General features: G+C 33.8%; 2 protein-coding genes and 1 long non-coding RNA gene across 3 annotated transcripts; 1 reads left to right on the top strand and 2 right to left on the bottom strand.

Annotated features, from left to right (window-relative positions):
- Positions 1–61: 61 nt before the first annotated feature.
- On the bottom strand, positions 62–21,987 carry LOC135079901 (eukaryotic translation elongation factor 1 epsilon-1). Its single transcript, XM_063974531.1, has 5 exons — positions 21,971–21,987; positions 16,349–16,500; positions 16,083–16,271; positions 347–442; positions 62–266 (listed from the first exon to the last, which is right to left on the bottom strand). The coding sequence occupies exons 2-5, from the start codon at positions 16,433–16,435 to the stop codon at positions 117–119; spliced, it is 522 nt and encodes a 173-aa protein (XP_063830601.1). The 5' UTR covers positions 16,436–16,500; positions 21,971–21,987; the 3' UTR covers positions 62–116.
- LOC135080155 (uncharacterized) lies at positions 2,493–3,834 on the top strand. Its single transcript, XM_063974839.1, has 4 exons — positions 2,493–2,530; positions 2,740–2,892; positions 3,018–3,116; positions 3,326–3,834. The coding sequence occupies exons 1-4, from the start codon at positions 2,493–2,495 to the stop codon at positions 3,717–3,719; spliced, it is 684 nt and encodes a 227-aa protein (XP_063830909.1). The 3' UTR covers positions 3,720–3,834.
- LOC135079660 (uncharacterized) lies at positions 18,869–19,706 on the bottom strand. Its single transcript, XR_010258857.1, has 2 exons — positions 19,389–19,706; positions 18,869–19,111 (listed from the first exon to the last, which is right to left on the bottom strand). It is a non-coding gene; the product is annotated as an uncharacterized LOC135079660 (long non-coding RNA).
- Positions 21,988–22,269: the final 282 nt, after the last annotated feature.

Below are 22,269 nucleotides of genomic sequence, written 5' to 3'. Positions count from 1 at the left end.
TCCATAAAAGAAATACAAAAAGCTCACTGAAGCTTTTGATGGGATCAATAAAACACAAATATAAATAATACAATTATTTAATAAATTAATGTCACATAATTTATAATTCAGTACATTCAATGCACCGCTGGTGCAAGCAGACACAATGTCAAAGTATTCAATGGAAGAGGTGGTTTACTGGCACACACTCTTGGCTGAGCTTGAATGTGTTTGGACCATCGGCACAAATGCAGAAGAGATTCACGTTCCGACACTGATAAACGTTCCTGTAAATAAAAAATAGTTGAGAATTTTGCAGAAATTATGTATCTTTCCCCATGTAGTATAATAGTTAAAATATACATACCAGTATCGAATATAATACATAATAAGCTGCTATATCTGCTACTGTTAGGAACTGTCCAGTCAAATAAGTGTTTTTTTCTAGTGCCTTATTGATGTCCTGAAAACAAATTAGAAAAGGAAACTTAAAATTTTTGGAAGCATACATTTTTTAAAGTTAGTAATTCATTCCAGCCAAATGACGTCCATTGCTGGGCAAAATAGTGTGGGCAAGCCTCCCGCTAGGTGAACCGACGATCTAGTGAAGTTCGCGGGGGGTAGCTGGTCTTGGACAGCGCAGGACCGGTTGTTGTATAAATGAGTAGGTATGTATTGGGCATTCTAATTCACTTTTTTCTTCACCATTCGCTCTCTTCGATCGCTCATTCGAAAAAAGTGAATTAGTCATGCCCAATACATACCAAACGATTTATTGTAATAATCAGAAAACTCACCAGTAATCAGCTATGCTTCAGTATCCACAACACAACACAAAATATTCACAAAACTGCACTTCACTGTTTAGATCACGCTCGATGGGAACCGCTTAGCCTGTTTATTGCGGAAGGTTTATTCTAGCGCGATTCGTCGTACTTTTATTTCATACTTCGTTCGGACAAGCACATGTCGTTCTTCTCACTTTTGCCAGAAAATGTCGGCACCCTGAACCGGAACCTTTCGCTATGGAGTGGCTCGTTCAGGCCCGATTGGTCGTATCAACATAATCTGAACTTAGTTTCAAATACTAAACACATTGTGCTATGCGTCCTACTTGTTTCGAAATAATTAGTACCTAGAAAAGAAACCTCGCAAGACAGTGCGAAACCCATGGCGATCACTATAACACTGGTGCAACACAAATGAACGATAGAATTGATTCATTTTTGATTTGTCAGCACTTGGTTCCCTGGTATTAGCGTCAGCCCGACGGATACTGCAACATGATATTATAGGTAGCTGTTGCTTGTATGAAATAATGCTACTAATATTATAAATGCGAATGTTTGTGTGGATGTGTGGATGGTTTTACTCTTTCACACAAAAACTTCTAAACGGATTTTGAGGAAACTTTACAGTAGGTATTATTGTTTATAGGTACATCAGAATAACATTATAAGCTATAATTTATAAAGATCTGTGACAAGTTAAATTTCACACGGGCGAAGCCGTGGGAAAATGCTATAAATAATGAATAATTATGAAATGTTACTTTAGAAAAGGTTCTGTAGAATATTACACAAATAAAATAAGGCATTTTGATAAACGCTGTTGTTAGATATTCCACAGGCACATGTTGTTTTCCTCTTTAGAACTAAACGAATTTCATATTATGACAATTTAATTTTTATTTAAAATAATTTGATTTCATTAGTTTTATAACCCTCTGGTGTGTGAGCACTGGTTGTAGGTGATATTAAAACATTAAAAGTATTTATGTTGAGTTATATTCTTTATGTTAGTCATTAAAATGTAAACAACAAAATCTAAACAAACTTATTACAAGATATCAATTGTAAATGGAATTATAATGACTGACGGGCGGGATACTGTTTGAATTTTATGTGTTCAACAAGGAACCCTAATACTCTAATTATGAAATAATGTCAATTCACGTATATTTTTAACTAACAACACAGTTAAAGTACAGTCACCTGCAACGACATGTGTAAAATTTTTACGTTTACATTAAAAACATAACCTGACCTAATACTAACGCAAATGTTCTTCAAAAGTTTAAGAAAGCAAGTTATAAAGCAACTAAAACAGAAACCGTAATCTCCACGTTACTACAGTTTGCAATCAAAAATAGGTTAACGATCAAAAGTTAGGTGTTAATATTAGCTTAAGTGTTATTTGTTTGCAAGATTGTCAAATACAATTGACATTCAAAGACGAGATACCTACCTAAATTTTTTATGTATTAAGTAACTCTTAAATGTTGTTATTAATAAAATATTAACGCTAACTGTACCTAAACTAACCTTTGATCACACATGCTTACCTTTGCTGTAAATTGAAACTTTTGTTTTTCGTTAAAATATTGGTAAAATTTTATATTTGCTGATCATAAGGAACATTTTTAGGCAGTGCTTGTAAACCTTTTTCGCAATGTTAATTTTCACAGTTTTGCATTGAAGTTTATCTAAAAGTTTTTAACTTTTACGACAAAAATGTTTACGATTTCTTTGTCTGAATTTGCAAAATTTTGGTATAAATCGAGACCCCGAGTTCATTAAAAAGAATTAAATCAGTGTTATTATACCGTGTTCATCAAGAACCTGCAAAGTATTGTGATTGTGCTTCAACGAGAGGATTCCCTGCAAAAATCATGTTCGTAAGTTTTTTACTGATTCACTTTGATTGTGTTTATTGTGTGAGTGCTAATTTAGTGTGTTATGTTTATTAAATCATCTTTAGGTCGGACATTGAGTATTACAACAAGATTGAAGCCAAGCCTCGAGCTGCCCGCAAGCGGGAGGACTTGGAGGACGACGAGCGCCCCATTCAACGACCTCGGAAGGCGAGCAAGGCGGTGTTTTACGATTCTGAGGACGAGCATGCTAGCAAACGGTGAGTTTAAGTAATTTTAGGCTTGACTGTCGTATAACTTGAGTTCGCGTATTATCACCAATGATTACTGTATGTTTATTTAAAATTACTTTGTGATTAAACAGATATTTTTGTTATAATTTCAGTACAAAGACACTAAAGAAGCCCCCACCGTCTAAGCGCAAGTCTGCTGCAGGCCTTGAAAAAGATCTCTTCGATTCGGAAGACGAACAAGTTCATAAGCGGTAAGTTATTATGCAATACTTAACAGAGTTACACATATTGGTTCTGGTAGTTAAGTTTATTAGAAATCTCTTATGGATGATAATTTTGCTCCCATCTTTAAATTCATCTTCTTTTGTTTGATAGTAAAGATATTATAAACGTCATATTAATTAATTTATAAGATGTTAGTTGTACCTATCATTTATTTATCGATGATTGATCTTTTCAGAGTCGGCAAAGAGACGAAGAGACCTGCAGCGTTGAAGCGCAAACGAGCTCGGGCTGACGGTTGGGAGCTGGAGCTGGACGACGAGGAAGACGTCGAGGCCAGCAGAGCGCGCGCCGCGCCCGGCCGCCTGCAGTCCGTGCTCACGCGCCGCGTGGCGGACGGCAACCTGCGCAGCACCGCCAGCCTGCCCGGCGACCTGTTCGTGGAGCTGCGGCTCTACAACGCCAAGGACATCCGCTCGGTGGCGCCCAAGGATCGCTGGGAGAAATCGGTCTTGGCGCTCAAGTACCAGACGGATTCTGACGCTGAGGAAGTGAATCTCTTGCGCCAGTTTATTAAGAGAGCGCGCGCAGAATTCGTTGAGGAAGGTACATTTTTCCCCAATAGGAAGTAGGTAGATTTAGGTACGAGTAGTTTTAGTTTTTATTATAATTTGTATCTTAGTTGTAAGTTATTGAAATAATAAATACTTGATTATACTTTATAACGTACTGAGTGCTCAATCTATTTGATTTTATTTATAACAACCCTTTTCTTAAGTAACTTTTGTATTTGTAACATAAAATTAAATATTAAAAATGTCGAACAGATCTATATACTGTTCAGTTTGTGATATTTCCGTCAAAAGTAAAGCTTTCTCAGCTCATCTTAGAAGTACGATTCATAAAAATAACTCAGCCGTTGAAGTATGTGATGGTATAGAAAAAGTAGCCAGTGCTTTCCGTAGTCGAATCGCATCGTACCGATTGCGCTACGGCGCGGACGAGCCCGAGCGCGCCGCGCAGCCGCCGGCCGAGTTCCTGCGCGGGCTGCGCGCGCGCGTCCTGCAGCTGCTCCGCGCGCGCCAGTTAACTTTCGACACCATTAAGGTGAACTTTGAATTGTTTGCTGAATTCCATTTGAGAACCAATGATTCTGACGAGACTGAAATAAAGTCTTTCGCTACGGAAAACATTATCATTCACAGGAATTTTAATTTTCAAGACATTTTTTCTGAAATAGTTGACATCATTTCAACTAAAATTGACGAATTTGAAGAACGGGACAGCGGCTGGTTATTTTTACGTAATTGTCACTTGGAAGTTAATATCAATAAGTATAATCCTCTTCGAGCATCTAAATTTATTGACTTGCCAAAAGCTATAAAGCTTAAACGTGCGTGCATTAACATTCAAAATAGAGACGAGTTTTGTTTCTTGTGGAGCGTCATAGCTGCGTTGTTCCCAGCTAAAAACAATGCGCATCGAACTTCTTCTTATCCTCATTTTAAAAACGTAGTGAATGTAAATAATATGTCGTTTCCCGTGAGGTTTTCCGATATAAAAACGTTTGAAAAAAATAATCCTAGTATAAGCGTTAATGTTTATGGGCTCAAAAATAAAACAAATATTGTTGGTCCGTTATATCGAACCCAGAATAAAAAAAGAAACCATATAAACTTATTGTACATAGAAAGAGGAAATTGTTCTCATTATTGTTTAATAAAAAATCTTACTCGTTTAATGAGATCGCAAATAACTAAGCATCACGGCAAAATATATTTTTGTGACGATTGTATGATATTTTTTGAGAATGAACATAAATTAAATTCTCATGTGTGTGGTGGTGTCACCACTATTTTGCCGAAGCGTGGTACACTTATTGAATTTAAGAATTTTGAAAAAATGCAGGATATGCCGTTTGTAATATACGCGGATTTCGAATCCCTTTTGCAAACCAGTCCGGATGGTCCGAGTTCAAATTGTACCGAAACGTTTCAAAAACACATACCAGCTGCTTTTGCTTATTACGTTGTCTGCTCTTATAATAGTTTATTAAACCGTTACGTATCTTACCGCGGTGAAGATTGTGTTGAAGTTTTTATAAAAAATATTAAGAGAGATGTATCAAGAATATTACAACTTTACAAAAATCCAATCCCCATGAAAAAATTAACAAATTACGAAGTGGAAATGTTTCAAAAAACAAAATATTGTTATTTGTGCAATCAATTATTATTTGACGATAGAGTTAAAGACCACTGTCACCTGACAGGCAAGTATCGCGGTGCGGCACATTCTTACTGTAATCTTAATTTTCGTTTACCGCAATTCGTACCTGTATTTTTTCATAACTTGTCGGGCTACGATAGCCATTTATTTATTTGTCAATTGGGACAAACATCAGGACCCATCAAGGTTATAGCTAAAAATAAAGAAAATTACATATCATTTACTAAGTTTTTTACGACAGATGACAATAAACATATGGCGGTTCGTTTTGTAGACTCCTTTAAATTTTTGGGCACAAGCCTTGAAAAATTAGTTTCAAATTTAAATACAGAAGATTTTGCACATTTACTTAAATTCTTTCCTGAACATGAGAAGTTCGAGTTGTTAAGACGGAAAGGTGTGTACCCATATGAATATATGTCCACCTGGGAGTCATACAATGAAAAGGAACTGCCTCCTCGACAGTGCTTCTATACAAGTTTAAGTGATTCTACTGTTTCAGAGTCTGATTATAAACATGCTAATGATGTCTGGAAAGAATTTAATTTAAAAAATCTGGGCGAATACACAGATTTATATTTGAAATCAGATGTATTGTTACTAGCAGATGTGTTTGAAAAGTTTCGCCACACGTGTAAGACAAATTACAATTTAGACCCTTCGTTCTATCTTACAGCCCCAAGTTTGAGTTTTGACGCTATGCTTCTTAAAACGAACGTTAAACTTGAATTGATCGAGGACTTGGAAATAATTCGATTAATTCAGAAAGGTATTCGCGGAGGAGTATGTCTCTGTTCTACGAGATATGCAAAAGCAAATAACAAATATTTATCAGATTACGAACCGACTTCTCCGGATAACTATTTATTTTACATAGATTGTAATAATTTGTACGGATATGCAATGTGTTCGTATTTACCACATTCGGAATTTAGACTATTAAATAGTTCAGAATTTGATCGTCGTGAAATCCTTGAGACACCCGATGATTCTGAGGAAGGCTATATTTTGGAAGTAGATTTAGAATACCCAGAAAATTTACACGATTTACATAACGAATTACCCTTTTGCCCTCAAAAATTTTGTCCACCCGGTTCAAAAGCTTCGAAACTAATACCAAACTTATACGATAAATTCAACTACGTTATCCATTATGTACATTTAAAAACGTGTTTAACTCATGGTTTAAAGCTAAAAAAAATTCATAAAGTAATAAAATTTAAACAGAGCCCTTATTTAAAACAATACATTGATTTAAATACAGAATTACGACAAAAAGCTAAATCTACTTTCGAACAGGATTTCTTTAAGTTGCTAAATAACAGTATTTTCGGTAAAACTTTAGAAGATACGGAAAAAAGACTCGATGTAAAGTTAGTCAATAAGTGGGTTGATACTAAAAATAAAACAAAAAAACAATTCACTGCAGAACAATTAATAGCGAGACCAAATTATCATAGTTCTACTATTTTTTCTGAAAATTTTGTTGCTGTTCAATTGAAACCAGAGTCCGTTATATTGAACAAACCTATTTATATAGGGTTTACGGTGTTAGAAATTTCAAAAAGCCACATGTACCAATTTCATTATTCTGTTATAAAACCGTTTTATGGCAGCAATTTGAAACTTTGTTATACGGACACAGATAGTTTCCTTTACTCTGTGAAGACTACTGACGTATATAAAGACCTTAAAAATAATTTTCAAACCTATTTTGATACAAGCAACTATGAAAAAAATAATTCTTACGGTATAATATGTCAAAACAAAAAGGTTCCTGGCTTGTTTAAAGACGAACTAGGCGGACAACTTATTACGGAATTTGTTGGTCTGAGATCTAAATTATATTGTATCAAAACGAAAACTAAAGAAATAAAGAAGGCAAAAGGCATTAAAAATCCCGTGGTAAAGCAGTTGTTTTTCAAAGACTACAATCAAGCTTTGTTGGATAAAAAAATAATTCGCAAGAAAAATATAATTTTTAGATCTATCAAACATCAAATATTTACTCAATCTGTTAATAAAGTGGTTTTGTCATCTAATGACGATAAACGTATCATATTAAGGAATAATATAGATACATTGGCTTGGGGCCATAAATCCAGATTATTTTAGGTAATTACAATAAGTTTCTTAGATTCATATGAATAGATTGGGCATGCAATACAATATTTAGATTAAGTTTATTTTATATTTTAATTATGTAAATGTTTTAATTAGATTGCAAGCGCTTAGTTTAAGGCTAGGCTAACACAATTGTAAATTACCTATAAAATAAAATAACTAGATTAAAATACGTTTGTTGTTTTATTTAATACTTTTTATGTAATGTAACTTTAAAATATTGCTAAACTTAACCTAGGAATCGAACCCTGAACTGCTAGTTAACGAAACATTTAGATTATAATATTTTACAAATACATACCTGTAAAAAAATTGCAATCATGCAAATAGTTAACAAACGGGGTCATATTGCCGTGCAAGTTCCAGCATGTTTGCAGCGCGATAGGGTTGTCAGATATAAATTTTAGAATGTTGGTTCTAATAATTACTTACAACGCTTTGACGTTATGAATACATTTTTTTTTTCTGTTCAGTTCAAAGGTTACCTGGCAGAGAATGCCCGATGTATGCCTTATGTACCAACTTTGTGATATTAAAATATAAATAAATAAATAAATGTAGTTACAACTATTAATGTTTATATCCTAACCAATATAAAAACGAGTAAATCTTTCGTTACTTTCTCAGTACCTGTTTATTATTGAATGTGTTATGGAAAAGATTGACAACCCTAGTAGCTGGACTTGAAAAATGTTAAGTTTGCAAGAAATTAGAATCCGATCAGATTATTATATTTTTTGTCATTCATTTACTTTTCGAGCTCGGTTGAAGCGGTGTGCAATTGCATCACAAAATTGTAAGTATAATTTGATTCAAATTAAAAGGTTATTAAAAAAATATCTATTTCCTAATAATGTGTGTAACGTATTTTATAATTATGTTATTTTATTGTTACAGAAAATGTCCGACTGCGAAATTGTGTTCAACCAGTACGCACAAGACCCATTTGGAGCTGCTAGTGCGTTCAGGCCAGTTTGCCCTGAGCTGTACCAGCCGAGCCCCGCCGTGCCCGTGCCCGTGCCGCGGGAGCGGCAGCCCCGGCGCAGGAGCCACCGCTGCAAGAAGTCTCGGCTGCGCAGAGCTTCGTACGTGATCAACAACGAGCATCAGAGGGGGACTCGTCTTATCAAGATAAAAGTGATCGATATAAGTGGAGAATTACCCGATACATCGAACATTGAATGCGATGAAGAAAATGTAGTGTTAAGTGCACAATATGTTGTAAAAGACGATTTGGACGACATAATGGACGATACGGAAACGGTAATAAAAAAAATATGTAAGAAAATAAGTGACAATAATAGTTATTAATGTATTGAAATATTATTAGTGTATGTTATTATAGCGTAATATTATGTTAAAATAAAATAAATGTTTATTTCATAATTAATGTGTTTCTTTATAATGTCTAATCTTTTAATTCGATAGGTAGGTTAGTAATAATTTTGATAGGTACACATTACACATAAAATAAAAAAACAAAAGTTTTTTACACCATGTTTTTATTCAAAATGTAAATTATTGTCTACACACCATTTTTTAATACACAGAACATTTTTTAAAGCGCAGCATTTAATATTTCTATGACTTAAACAATTTTTAAAACTATCTTTAGAATAAAGTTCATGAAGGCATTTTAAATTAGGAATATTTTGATTGCTAATGTCTAGTACATTTTCATGCTCACTCAATTCTTTGACCCACTTAATTTTTTCCTCGCCCTTTACAATAATTTTCTTATTTTTCAAATGAGGTTTTATAATTCTGTGGAATTCTCTATAGTCAATGATGCCTTCGCTCCAACGATGTCCTCTATTCTTTTCTATCCACCTCACATGTCGCTTCTCTTCATCAGTTAGCGCAAAAAAAGGATATGGTGGTTTTATTAAAAATATTTCTGTATGTTGTTGAGTAGCTAAAGCTAATTCTTTGATTATAAATTTATTATGTTTATCTTTAAATCCTTGCAAATCCAAGAATATTGTGTTACAGTTCATGATATTTTTTTGACAATATTACTCAAAGGCTTATACTCAAATATGCAATCGTTTAATAGTAAACAGTAAGCAGCCGTTTGGTCAGGAATTTCTTGATCTGACTCTATTTCAACTCTTACATCAATGGAACCTTTTAATGTTTCGTGTTGACGTGAGCAGTCAATCACAAATAAAGGAGCTACGTCTCTGAATTCCTTCAAACTCATCAACGGCTCTGGTCGACGTCCGTGATAAGACTGTTGAAATCTTGCGTACTGTTCGTATAATAAAGTAATCTTATCTTCTGAGAAACTAACATTTAGCCCTTCATATGGATAATATGATGAGTTTAAAAAAACTCTTATGTCACGCACATGACAATGATCAAACTCGGCCATTGACAAATCACTCCTATGTTTTCTATTTGTTTGTAGAGCTATAATAACATATCGCGGTTTTTCCAATTGAGATGATGTTTTGATGGACCACGTATGTTTACGTGTTTTTGGCAATAAAGGATATTCGTATAAGTCCCAATTGCGGAATGCTAAAGTGATAGCTCGATCTTTTTCCAAATGTTTTAATAGATTGATTCTTTCACGGTCTGATACTTTAATATGAGGAACCCGCCAAACAATTTTATTAATTAATATATCTTCTACAACTTCACCCGAGTTTAACTTCAAAGCGTTGAGATTTGTATTGCTTCGCAACAGCACTAGCTCATGTTTACAGTTCATTATGATTTTTTCATAATCTTCAGCAAAACCCAACATTTTGTTCAAAGGTATAGACGCAGAGAATGTACCATCGCCAACATTAGTTGTGCCTGTAGTTGACCATCCCCAAGCTCTCGCGCTTTTGGATTCATTTTCATTCAAGGATAGATATGACTTCATGGTTGTTGTAATACCTGCATTTTTAACTTTATCTATTTCTATTCCATTAAGTTCATATCGGATATCTTGAAATAGAAATAATATCGGATTATTTACAAAATGCACACTGGATACTTTTTCTTTTTTGCTGTTGTAAACGTTCACTTTGCCTTCGATATATAAAGTGCTGAGTGACGGTAACACATACAAGTCTTGTTGATTTATAGGTATTCTTATTTCATCATTCTTGTTGAAACTTGTTACATACGGTTTGTATGAGTGATATTCAAAACTTTCAATGCTGTTATCGTACGACGTTTGTTGAGATATATTTAAAATATTCATTTTAACAAACCTATTAACTTTAAAAATTCCTTATTGCTTTTAGTTAGCCTTTTTTTCAGCTGCACCGGTGTTCTTTTACGGGAAGTTCTTTTAGGACTGACTTGAATGCATGAGGTTGTTGGGTATTTATTGAAATTGATCATTTTGGTCTAAAATGTAAATACAACTGCACTTCTTCACCGCGTAAATTAATTTGGTTATTTTCTCCGTCCAGTAAACGTATATTAATCGCAGTAATTGAACTTTGATTAACTGGAAAATATATTAAATTCTTAGGTATTTCAATAATCCGATAACCAGGTGGTACGTTAGGAACAAATTCATAAATAATATGACTTGCTTTTCCATTCACAAAAGATCCACTAATCACATCACATTCGATGCGCACGATGGTTGTAGGTAGAATACTGACAGGGTACTGAGATTCAGTGCTTATATGTGCTTTTATTTTTTCCTTGCCGAATCCCAAAACTGTACCAAGTGAATTATTTTTGTTGAAATGAACTTCTTTAGAACAAAAAATTGTTGTCTTTAAAGTGTTATTATTACAAGTCAATTTTAAGACAGCGTTTTTAATATGACCTCTTAAATAATCACAAATATCTTGAAGTTCATATGATCCTTCTGGTATTTCGATAACTTCACTCTCATCATAATAAAACTTATTATTTCTTTCATCGATATTAGGTATCGAATTAAAAGTAGAAAAATACAAAAGTCCACATTCATAATCTCCGCGTAATTCTAAGGGTGGTGAGTAATCTGTTATTAAAGACGCTCCTCTCCCAGTGATAGACACAGTGAAAGACATGTTTATACTGACAATTTTATTTACTTTATTACATATTTAAATGATTTTTCCAATAACTTTTTAAAAATTTCAGACAAAGGTGACCACAGTTTGTAGTGCCAAAAGTTTGATGTTGTAAATAGTTATAGTTGACAGGTAAGTTATCTAAATATTTCATTAATTCTAATGGTGGCTTTAAATTACCAAAACTATCATAATATTCAGCGTAATTATTCTGCTTGACGTAGGCTACCCAATGGGTTCCAGGGTTTTTGGAACTATCCAAATTTAGTATTCCACACTCAATTTTTCTAGGTTTTGATGGTAATTTGTCTCTCATAAAAACACCTCGAAAGAATGGAATATCGTTAGCGTGTTCTAAAATATCTAGATTGGTGAGTGCACGTCTGGGTAGCCTCTTTCTCAGTTTTTTGAAGGGTTCAAATATAAACCGGCTCCCTTCTTATGAGGTTTGATGTAAAGGCCTTTTCCTAGTGCCACTGCTTCCATCATCCTGTTGTGTCGTTCCGCTTCCTGAAGATTTTTTTGGGCGGCTTTCGAATCATTAACAGCTTTTGCTATACCTGCAGCTCCTCCAGCCAGAGAACCCAAAGCCGACAATCCCGCAAAAATAGGGATAAGTGGTAAAAGCCCTCCACATTTTGGAATAGCAATACGGCGTGGTAAACGTATTCCTTTTTTATTTGTGAATACTTTCTTTGCTGCCGCATAGGCATATTTAATGGCTGATTGATTGTCTATAGATTTCAATTTTTTTAATTGAGATCGTATTTTTTTCACACCCGACATAAACGATTTGACACCAGCACCAGCCTTCAGTTTTGCTTTCATAGCATTTTTTACTATCCATGATGCGATTTTTTCTCCTTTTCCAGCATCTTTTGAATTTAGTCTCTTTTTCGCCATATTTAAAAGTTCTAAGTCGGCTTTGTGTCGATTGTTTAAATCACTGTTTGAATAAGCAATGTCGTGGTACATACACGCGTTATCCAATTTGTTTATACCACGATCACCTTTCTGCAACCTTTTCTGAAGTCTTGTTCCGGGGCCACAAAATTGATATCCAGGTAAATGTAACTCAAAAGGTAAATTGTCTATTAACTTATTAATAATACCACTGCCTTCCTTCATCGATAAATTTAAAGTGAATGCGAAAAATAAGTTTGCTTAATATATATATACACATTTACTGTACTAATTCACTCTTATCAACCCAACTGTTTTCTTTATTACTTAAACCTAACCATTTTACAAAAAGTTTACTTCCCTTTCTTTTAATAACTTTTTCAATCAGATAATGATCGGGATACTTAGTTCTTTGTAATTCGTATTCGTAAAACGTGCCTAAAATTATTTGCCTGTGTTTATCTTCAATTGTATATGTTTCAGGATTTGTTTGATTAACTTTTACTACACGAAAAATTTCCGTTGACCAGTTAGGGGTATAACCTTTATAAAATTCTCCTTTATATTTACTTATGCGAACAAAATCACCAACTTTTAATTTTGATCTAAGATTTTTTTTCTGTTTTTGGGTTTTAATTATGTTTGATCTAACTAAGATATGATTAGAGGTATTAACATCGACAGGCTTAAATTTCGTTATTCTATGCACAGTATTGTTATACTCTTTCACTACAGAGTTTATATTGTTTCCTAGCCATATATAACGTCCATGTAAACTAAACAGTTTGTAAATATGAGATTTTATCGTTCTTATTACACGTTCTACTATAGATGCTTTTTTTACAGAGTATGTGGAATAGTGGTTTATTTTATATTTTTTCATTAATTGTTTAAATATATCATTATAAAACTCTGTTCCTAAGTCAGTTTGCAAATTTTTTGGCTTTCGTGTGGAATCCAATAAAATATTTTGCATTGCAGTCGAAACACATTTTTTTGTTTTCGATTTTAGAGGACTAATCCATACATACTTGGATAGAGCATCTATTACAATAAGAATATATTTATATCCCTTATTGAATTGAGAAAACTTTTTAAAATCCATAAGATCTGCTTGCCATAAATCATCTATTCCTTTTATAATTGTATGCCTACGAAAAAAATTTCGTCTCGCTGCTTTGTGAAGCTCGTTAACTATGTCTAGTTTACTCATTTTTACTTGTTTTTGCTTCAATCATGCGATCGATTTCGTTTTTTGTGTAATACAATGTACTTAAATTACTAGACGTTAATTTTTCTAAATTGTTTAAGTAAATTTTTAAATTACTTTGGATTTTTTTCATTTCATTTTTAAGTTCTTTAATGCATCTATCGACGTATTCCTTATTCACAGCTTCATCATCATTTTCAGGAGTTTGTAATCCCTTTAATCGCGAAGATTTCAAATCGAAGTCACCTGTATCTGATTTAACTAATGTTTCAGCGAGCGTGTCAATAAATTCAGATAGTCGTAAACGTTTATGTACGTGATGACCAAATTTATCAATGTTCATTGCAACCTTTCTGCTTTCTTTGCTCAATTAAGACTGTTGTATTAAGCTGATTGATGATGTTTATATTTCACATTTATTATACCAGCTTCGGACAGTTCCTCGATTATTGCATAAATTTCATTATCTACTCCAGTGTTGCCAGCTTCTCTTGATGCGAGTAGTAATTTTAATCGTTCGACTAATTCGTTTGGATCGTCCCAATAAACCAAATCGGTATCAGATTTTACTTTTTTTTAAATATCAATACCTCGCCCCTGTGAAACACTTTCCATGCTACTAGTTACGTTTCGTGCAAATTTAAATAATGGTTTTATTACATTCGTATATTTAAATCCCTTATTACTATTGACTGGTTTGGATGCATCCCAATTTCGCCTATGTGCATTAGTGTCTATAAGTAAAAGTTTATAGTTTTCCAAATCATCCTTTGAAACAATATCTAGATTTGGAATCTTTTTATACAATAATTCCTTTAGACCTTGAGTGTTTTCCATGACTCGATTTCCGATTTTTAGTGTTCGACCATCATCGTAAACACGTGATTTTCCAAGCATAAGTTTCCCTCGTTCATTTCTAACGCCATAAGGCACGTCTTTCATCACATCAGATGACGTGGACCATGATAATGATGCGTTTCCAACACTTGATGGAGAAGACTGAAGGGACTTAAATGAATTCTCGCTCACGTTATGCTCTTCAGGTGGCGATGTCGTGAGGGTTTTGTCAGATGTTCGAAAAACGTCATCTGTCGAGTTTTCTTCTTCATCTACAGATTCTTCATAATCTTCGCTTTGGGAGTTCGATGACTCGCTTTCACTGTACTTAGCTCTTTTTATAGAATGATATTGCTCAGTTTCGTCTTCGTTTATTTTCTGTTTTTCACAAGGTTTGTTTGCCAATCGATTAAGTGGATCAACAATAGGCTTAAACATCGTTTCCAAAGCAACGTCATTAGCACTTTTAGCATTTTTTATCATCTTAACTTTCCTTTTTACAGCTTTTGCTGATTTAACAATTTGTTCCTTTAAATTTCTGTTCATATTAATAAGTTTCCACTCAGCATGAAATCACAAATGAAACTGATTAATTACCAATATAACATCTATTTATGAATGTTACACCACCATTGTTAGTCGACTACTATGAACGTATCGAATGCCATTCTATAATATCCCTTATTTCGTTCACAGTCTTTGTTGATTACGACATAACTGTAAGGTTTTCTCCAAACAGTAGAGCACATTTCGCGGAACTGAGTCCATGTCATATCAGATCCTACATGTTCTTCATAAACATGTTTCAAATTTATATCGTCTTGCTTAAATAATATTATCAAATTGGAATTGTCCCTCACAAGTTGTTTGGGTATTTTAGTGTAAGTTTGATTAATATAAAAACAATCAATATTTTTATGGCGACCCATTGCAAAATAGTCCCTGATGTTATTTTGGTTTTCACAAGCAACGTCATCGAATATAATAATTGAGTCAGGCAAAGCTTCATGCGGGCTCAATATGTCACTGTTATGATTATATTTGTAATAAGATATGCCTGCAACCCTATTTAACACGTGTTCTAAAAATATGTATTTAGGTTGATACAAAGATTTAGAATACACGTAAAGGTTACGAAAACGCGGACCATCCTGATGTAACAGTAAGCTAATAACTAAATTTGTCTTTCCGCAATTGGATGGACCACAAACAAGGCTGCGTATAGTGTTAGGTAATAGTTTACCATGACGTTTTGGTACAGTTGATGACACAGGACCAACACATTCTAATTTTAACGAGTCTTTTTGCTTCAGGAACTTCATTTATCTAATTAAAAGGTCCGCTGTGCTGCAATAGCTTAATTATAATGACAATATTCATCGCTTTAAAACATTTAAATAGTTTAGTTTAAAGAAGTTCATTAGCTCTGGTAAGTATAATAAGGTGCGCAGAATCCATGCATTGTAGTTCAAGCAATCATGGATAATTATGTTTTCTGATTATTACAATCGTTTGGTATGTATTGGGCATGACTAATTCACTTTTTTCGAATGAGCGATCGAAGAGAGCGAATGGTGAAGAAAAAAGTGAATTAGAATGCCCAATACATACCTACTTAAATGCTTGGGGGAGTCCTTTATCTAGCAGTTTTTAAGTATAGTAAATAAGATAATAATAACCTGTAAGAAGTTTTTGGCGAACGTGGGGTTCGTGATCGCTTGGTTTGAATACATAGCAATGTGCTCCAACCATTGATAGCAGAGCAGCGTCTGTTCTTGACTCATTGGACATCCACACTTCGATGCTAACCTCAACAAAATGCTAGCGAAACCTTCCACATTCTGCTTATCAAGAACCGTTGTTAACACCTGCAAAAGTGTAAGCTTTATTAGTTTAGGACTTTTATAAATACAAGATTGAAAGTAATGAAAAAATAATAGTAAACCTTATCGGTGTTATAACATATTGGGCCCACTGGTGTATTTAAATATTTTCCCACCAGTTTCACAACTTCAACGGTACATGCACACATATTTATTGATAAAATTGGCAGAAAAATATTGAAATTTCACACAAAAGTTCAACTTCGTAAAATTACTTGAAGTTGAAATCTACATGTGATCTTTAGACATACTCTCTAATCTGTGCATGTGATCTGTCATCTGTGGTTGAAATTACTCCTCATTGACAGAAGAAGAAGAAGACATTTCCACAGATATGGATAGATGCAGCTTGTCAAAAAATTTGTATAAAGACGAGCGTGATATGATATTCTTCCCCGTAAAACTCCTCGTCCTTTCAACTTCCAATATATATTAACTCAACACTTTTGTATTAAATATCTAAGTAAATATTGTGCTGTCTTTGACATCAAACTATAAAATTATTCTAACTCCTCTTTCCCTATTAACATAATTGTTGTGTCGTTTGACTGTGATGTTTGTTGTTGTTTTAGGTGGTGGTTTTAAGGTTTAAAAAAAAAAAAAAAAAAAAAAAAGAAAGAAGGGGAAAACACTGCTGTGGGTCTAGACAAAGTGCCATTATAATCGCAAACCAGTCGAAAAGTGGTCGAAAAGCCCCTTTTTTGTATGGAATTTGACGGATTCGATTTTCGATTCGATCAAAAAGTGCGTTTTGTCTAGAGGGGCTGCATTATCTAAAATATTACTGCGGGTCTAGTCAAAACGCACTTTAAAATCGCAAACCCATCGCAAACCAGTCGCAAACAAATAAACAAATCGCAAAAGAGGTCGATAACAAAAAAGGCTTAGTCAAACGGCAAAAAATCGAATCGCAAAGCCCTACCTATCGATAATCGAAAGACTGGATTGAAATTTCCCATACAAAGGCTTAGCCAACATGCATTTAAGACTCAATCAAAATCGAATCGAATCGCAACACCCGCCATTTTCATTGCGATTACTAAAACCCCGGTGATATAGATGACCCACGCTGAACTGTCCCGCCAAACTCAATGACAGGGGGGCGCTACCATCGTTCAACTATATGGTTTCCAACATGGCAAAAATCGGAACCAGCGATCCGGTATTGACGGTGGCGCCCCACTGTCAATGTCATCGATAGGACAGTCCAGTATTTTGGAACTATAAGCTTCCATTTGATCGAAAACCAATAGGGTGAGTTGCACCACCTAACTTTGACCGTAACTATGACGTTAACCGGTGTTTTTTGTATGGAGTTTGACAGATTTTAGACGTTTGTCAAAGTTAAACTAAGATGGTGCAACCCATCCTAAGGCTGTTTTGACAAATCCGTATCGCGATCATGAAGCTACAGATAAAAATGGAGGGCAGAGTTTGGAACAAAACTTGAGTCAAATACCTACTTATATCTATCTCGCTCTCTGCGGCCCTACCTCTCTTTTTAGTGTGAACTGTAGTATTGCTATCTTCTGATTTAAATCTCCTTGTAAATTCTTCGAAATAGCCAATTCACTGACCAAATCAGAAGTTAAACAAATAAATAATTAATATTTGAAACTAAGATTACCTAGTTAAATAAAAAATCACAAAATTGTCGGCCATTTAGGCTTAATGTGTTGGCGAATCAGGGAATTACAATCCCAATTCCTGGGTAATCGGTACCATGTGGCAACATCGGCCCAATCCGGCCCATCATGGCGGTTGTTTACTATTTTGTTTATTAAGCAGTTAATTTCGTTTGAGATTGTTTACAGGAAATAATCATTGTTTTATCACAAGAATTGGTGCAAAATTTTGTAGTGCGTGGTTGCGGTAGTACGTGCTGTCCTGGAAGTGACATGAGATTCCACGCGTAAGTGTTTATTTCGTGATTTCCGACATTGGATCATTGTAAACATTTTTCACATTTTTTACAGTAATTTCTTCCTAAAACGTTTTACCAGTAATTACACTTATCATTTTTAATGATACCTATGTCAACAAATAAAGATTTTACATTGGTTTCATTGAATTTGAACAATTTTATATTTTTTGTTTATTTAGAAAGAGCAAGTCTGCCCACAGAGAGCGAGATACTGATACTTAGTTTGTGCTTCAAGTAGGTATTGGGAGTCTGGCCTCCATTTTTATCTGTAGCTTCATGATCGCGATGTCGTTTTGACAGTTAGTTTGACGGCGAAGCATCGTAGATAGAGAATAGAGGTAGATGGGTCATTAGCGTACACCTGAGTGAGATAGCAATATATGTACATACCATATCTATAGCTACAACAATAGACTTAGTATTGGCTACGTTAAAAATTACCCTGATTTTAGGGGTAAATAGGTAAGCTGCGGGTGAAACTGAGGCGCAAAATCTAGTAAGTATTACTATAAAGGTGAAGTGAAAGTTTGTGTGTATGTATGTTTACCTTTTTACGCTTAAACAACTGGATGGACTTGATTGATGGCGTGTGCGTGCAAGCTTTTTTCTATATTTAAGAGGTTAAACTGAGTTTTTGAGGATTTAAATAAAAAACCACTTTAATATAATACTTTAATCAGTATCACTGACCCTTAAACAAAATTAATTTGTTTTAAAAATTCCTGACGATATCAGACTTTTCTGAAAGCTTTTTAGCTGCATGATGTATTCGAACTTTCAGATACTTTAGCATCTGGATTCAAAATGTCTGGAACATATTCGAGAATGTTGACTTGGATGCCAATGTACTCGGCCCGTACACTCCGTCCATTTATTTCTTAAACTTGGTTCATTCGGGAATCTAAAAACAAAAATACATGAGGGAATATTGACTAGGCCTGCTGGTATCCCCAGCGGCTTATAACCCGACTAATGACAGATTACATGTATTATCATAATGAATCTTCTGGCACATGATGACTTTCACTCCAGTCGGTTAATACCCAATTTATAGGTTTAGAATAATCAAATTTTTAACATAATTACGAGAAAACTTACATTTCGGTAACATCAAACAATCGTTTTCTTAATGTTTATTACCTTCAGTTACCATATAATAGCGAAAAAATGCTACTTACCGATGAAAGGTTATGTTTGGTTCTTTTCGTTCACTACGGCTTTTACAACCAATTATACAACAATTCACCATTACTGCAAACGAAATCACACAAAATACTGTGTAGAACAATGTTCTGATTGTTTTATTTGACATGAAATCACTATAAATTGATGAAAAACATCAAAACACCACGCAATTGTCTGCCACCAAAGCAAATGGTGGCAAACATAAAAAACCGATACGCAAGCGGAGACAGAAAAAAATGTTTTGTCCTGCTCTCCCATATTTATCTGACATATAAGCTTTCTCACTCTAATTTTTTTTTTTAATTAGTAGCTTATCTTTATTCTATCCTCTATCTACGCGAAGCATAGACGTAAACAGAGAGCAGAAAGAAGGAAGAAACAAATTAAAAAAAAAAAGCTAAAAAAAGTAAAAACAATCGCAAAGTCATAGACATTTTTTAACTTTTATTCGATTTTGAATGAACTTTTATGTCGCCGCGTCGTTGGTGGTTCAATGTGCATTTTGGCTGCCATTTTCCGATCGAATCGAATTACTGGTGACGCGGCCGCCGCCGACTGACATTAGTGAAAACTTCATATTGGTTTGCGATGGCATTTTGACTAGACCCACTGAAGCAGACTAAAGTATGTGTCTCCTTAAACACTTGACATTGGCAGAATCACCGCGGCAATAAATCCGCGGGATAGTCCAAAAAAAAAAAAAAAAAAAAAAAAAAAAAAAAAGACGAGCGTGCCACTTTTTTAACGTCATTAGTGTCATTTTAGCGAATTTTAGTGATTGCAGCAACGTAAAAATAATCGTATCATCGTACTGCATTCGCAAAGTCATCGAAAGATATCGTGTAACTCGTATCGAAAAAATTAATTCCGATAAAACTTATATTTTGTTAACTGTGGATTAAAATAATTTTGTAGCGTTAAACGTCATTCTATATTATTAATTTTCTTATTTATTTGCAAATAATATTTTTATTGTGCTTAATGTATATCAAAGTAATGATCATTATTCCATTTGTGTTAAATAGTACTATTAGTAATTCATACCTATCTAATTTCGATGGCTCCTACGTATAAGGGCGAAACTGCCGCTTACGCCTTTTTCCAATTATTTAAGCAATGATTTCACTTTGCTCTAATCTATAACATCAGTAAGAAAAAAAAATTTTTTTTCCATTAGATACAAAATAAAATTTTAGGCAAAAAGGCGTATGTGCAAAACTACGCCACGTATAAAGCCCAATCATACGATTCGTCAATCTATACGAGTAGTTGCTTACATAAACATATATTTTTTATAATCCAAATCTTAAATAAAGCCATGAAAATATTTAGCAAATTGTTTTATTTATAAATAATGACACATTATATAGTTATTTAATTTTTAGCGTTAAGAGTCGCATCTCAAACTAATTTGAAAATTATAAATAACTTGAAAAAATCGAACTGCCTAAGGCATCGTGGGTTCAATTCCCGCCTTAGGCAATTCGATTTTTTCAAGTTATTTTAATCATTTATTAAGAAATAACAACTTTATTAAACAATAACAAACTAAATTTGTACAAACTCAAGTTATTTATATATTTTAAAAATATGACACATTATGTTAAAAGACCTAACTAAATCTCGAGCACAGTATATGGGCGTATTTGCGTTAAAACGTAAAACGGTACATTAAACGACTTTTTCTAACTGATTTATTATTGATATAGCACATGATAACAATTAAAATAATTACATGCATAAATAAAGAGAGTAATCGCATAAAATATTATATTTACGTTGTCATTTAAGTCTCTTTACGTTGAACAATATACATGAAATTATAGAAATATGCCGACGTAAAAGGGCAATGCGTAAAATCTCAAAATATATAAGAAAAATATAAAAATTGATAACAGCAGTAGCAAAAGCATTACATGTTAAGGCTAAATGTGAAATTTCATTAAATTCGTTTTAGTAGGTCAGAAGATATGACCCAAAAATATGGTTCTGGCCACTAAAATGGCTCTCCTGTAAAATTTACTTTTTTCACTTACGCCAGTATACGTAGGAGCCATCGATTTCATACTTTTAAATATCCTAGTACTTGACCTAGTTTCATAAAATAAAGACTAACTCAAGGTTTTTATTTTTAATAAATGTAAAATGCGTAGTTTTGCCAATACGTTTTGTTTCATAAAGCTAAGTCAGGTACCTAGTTTTGAAGATATTTCTAAACGACAAAATCCAGTGCCGTCGTATACATAGACGTATACTGCGATCACCGATTTTTCTTCTTGATTTGTATAATTTCGATGTTAAACAGTGCACTCTGTCTTCCGCGATCACTGATCTAACTTGTTTTATAAATTCTTCTACTGCTACTTTATTCTAATTAATTATTTATTACTTGTGCTGTTATTTACAATTCTCAATCCGTAAATAATTTCTTCTTTCTACCGTGTTCGTACTACTGTCCTCGTAAAATCATCGTAACCGATTATTGCAATCGGATTACATGAACATCACTTGACCATGTATGTCCATTTGGACATATCGGAATGACACGCTTTGAGGAGCAACTTGCTGTATCTACTCTAATCCATATCTGTGGACATTTCTTTCTATTCAATTCATTCATTCGATTGTGGATTTCATTCACAGCAGCATGTGAAAAAAAAATTATGAAGCCGAGCGTGCCACTTTTTAAACGTCATTAGTGTCATTTTAGCGAATTTTAGTGATTGCCGCAACGTAAAAATAATCGTATCATCGTACTGCATTCGCAAAGTCATCGAAAGATATCGTGTGACTCGATTCGACAATTAATTAATTCCGATAAAACTGATAATTTCTTAAATACAAAACCAAAAATATCTTTAATTTACCTTTTTA

The sequence above is a fragment of the Ostrinia nubilalis genome, chromosome 17 (genome assembly GCF_963855985.1).
Source record: "Ostrinia nubilalis chromosome 17, ilOstNubi1.1, whole genome shotgun sequence".
Classification (NCBI taxonomy): domain Eukaryota; kingdom Metazoa; phylum Arthropoda; class Insecta; order Lepidoptera; family Crambidae; genus Ostrinia; species Ostrinia nubilalis.
This window is presented reverse-complemented; position numbering and strand designations above follow the sequence as displayed.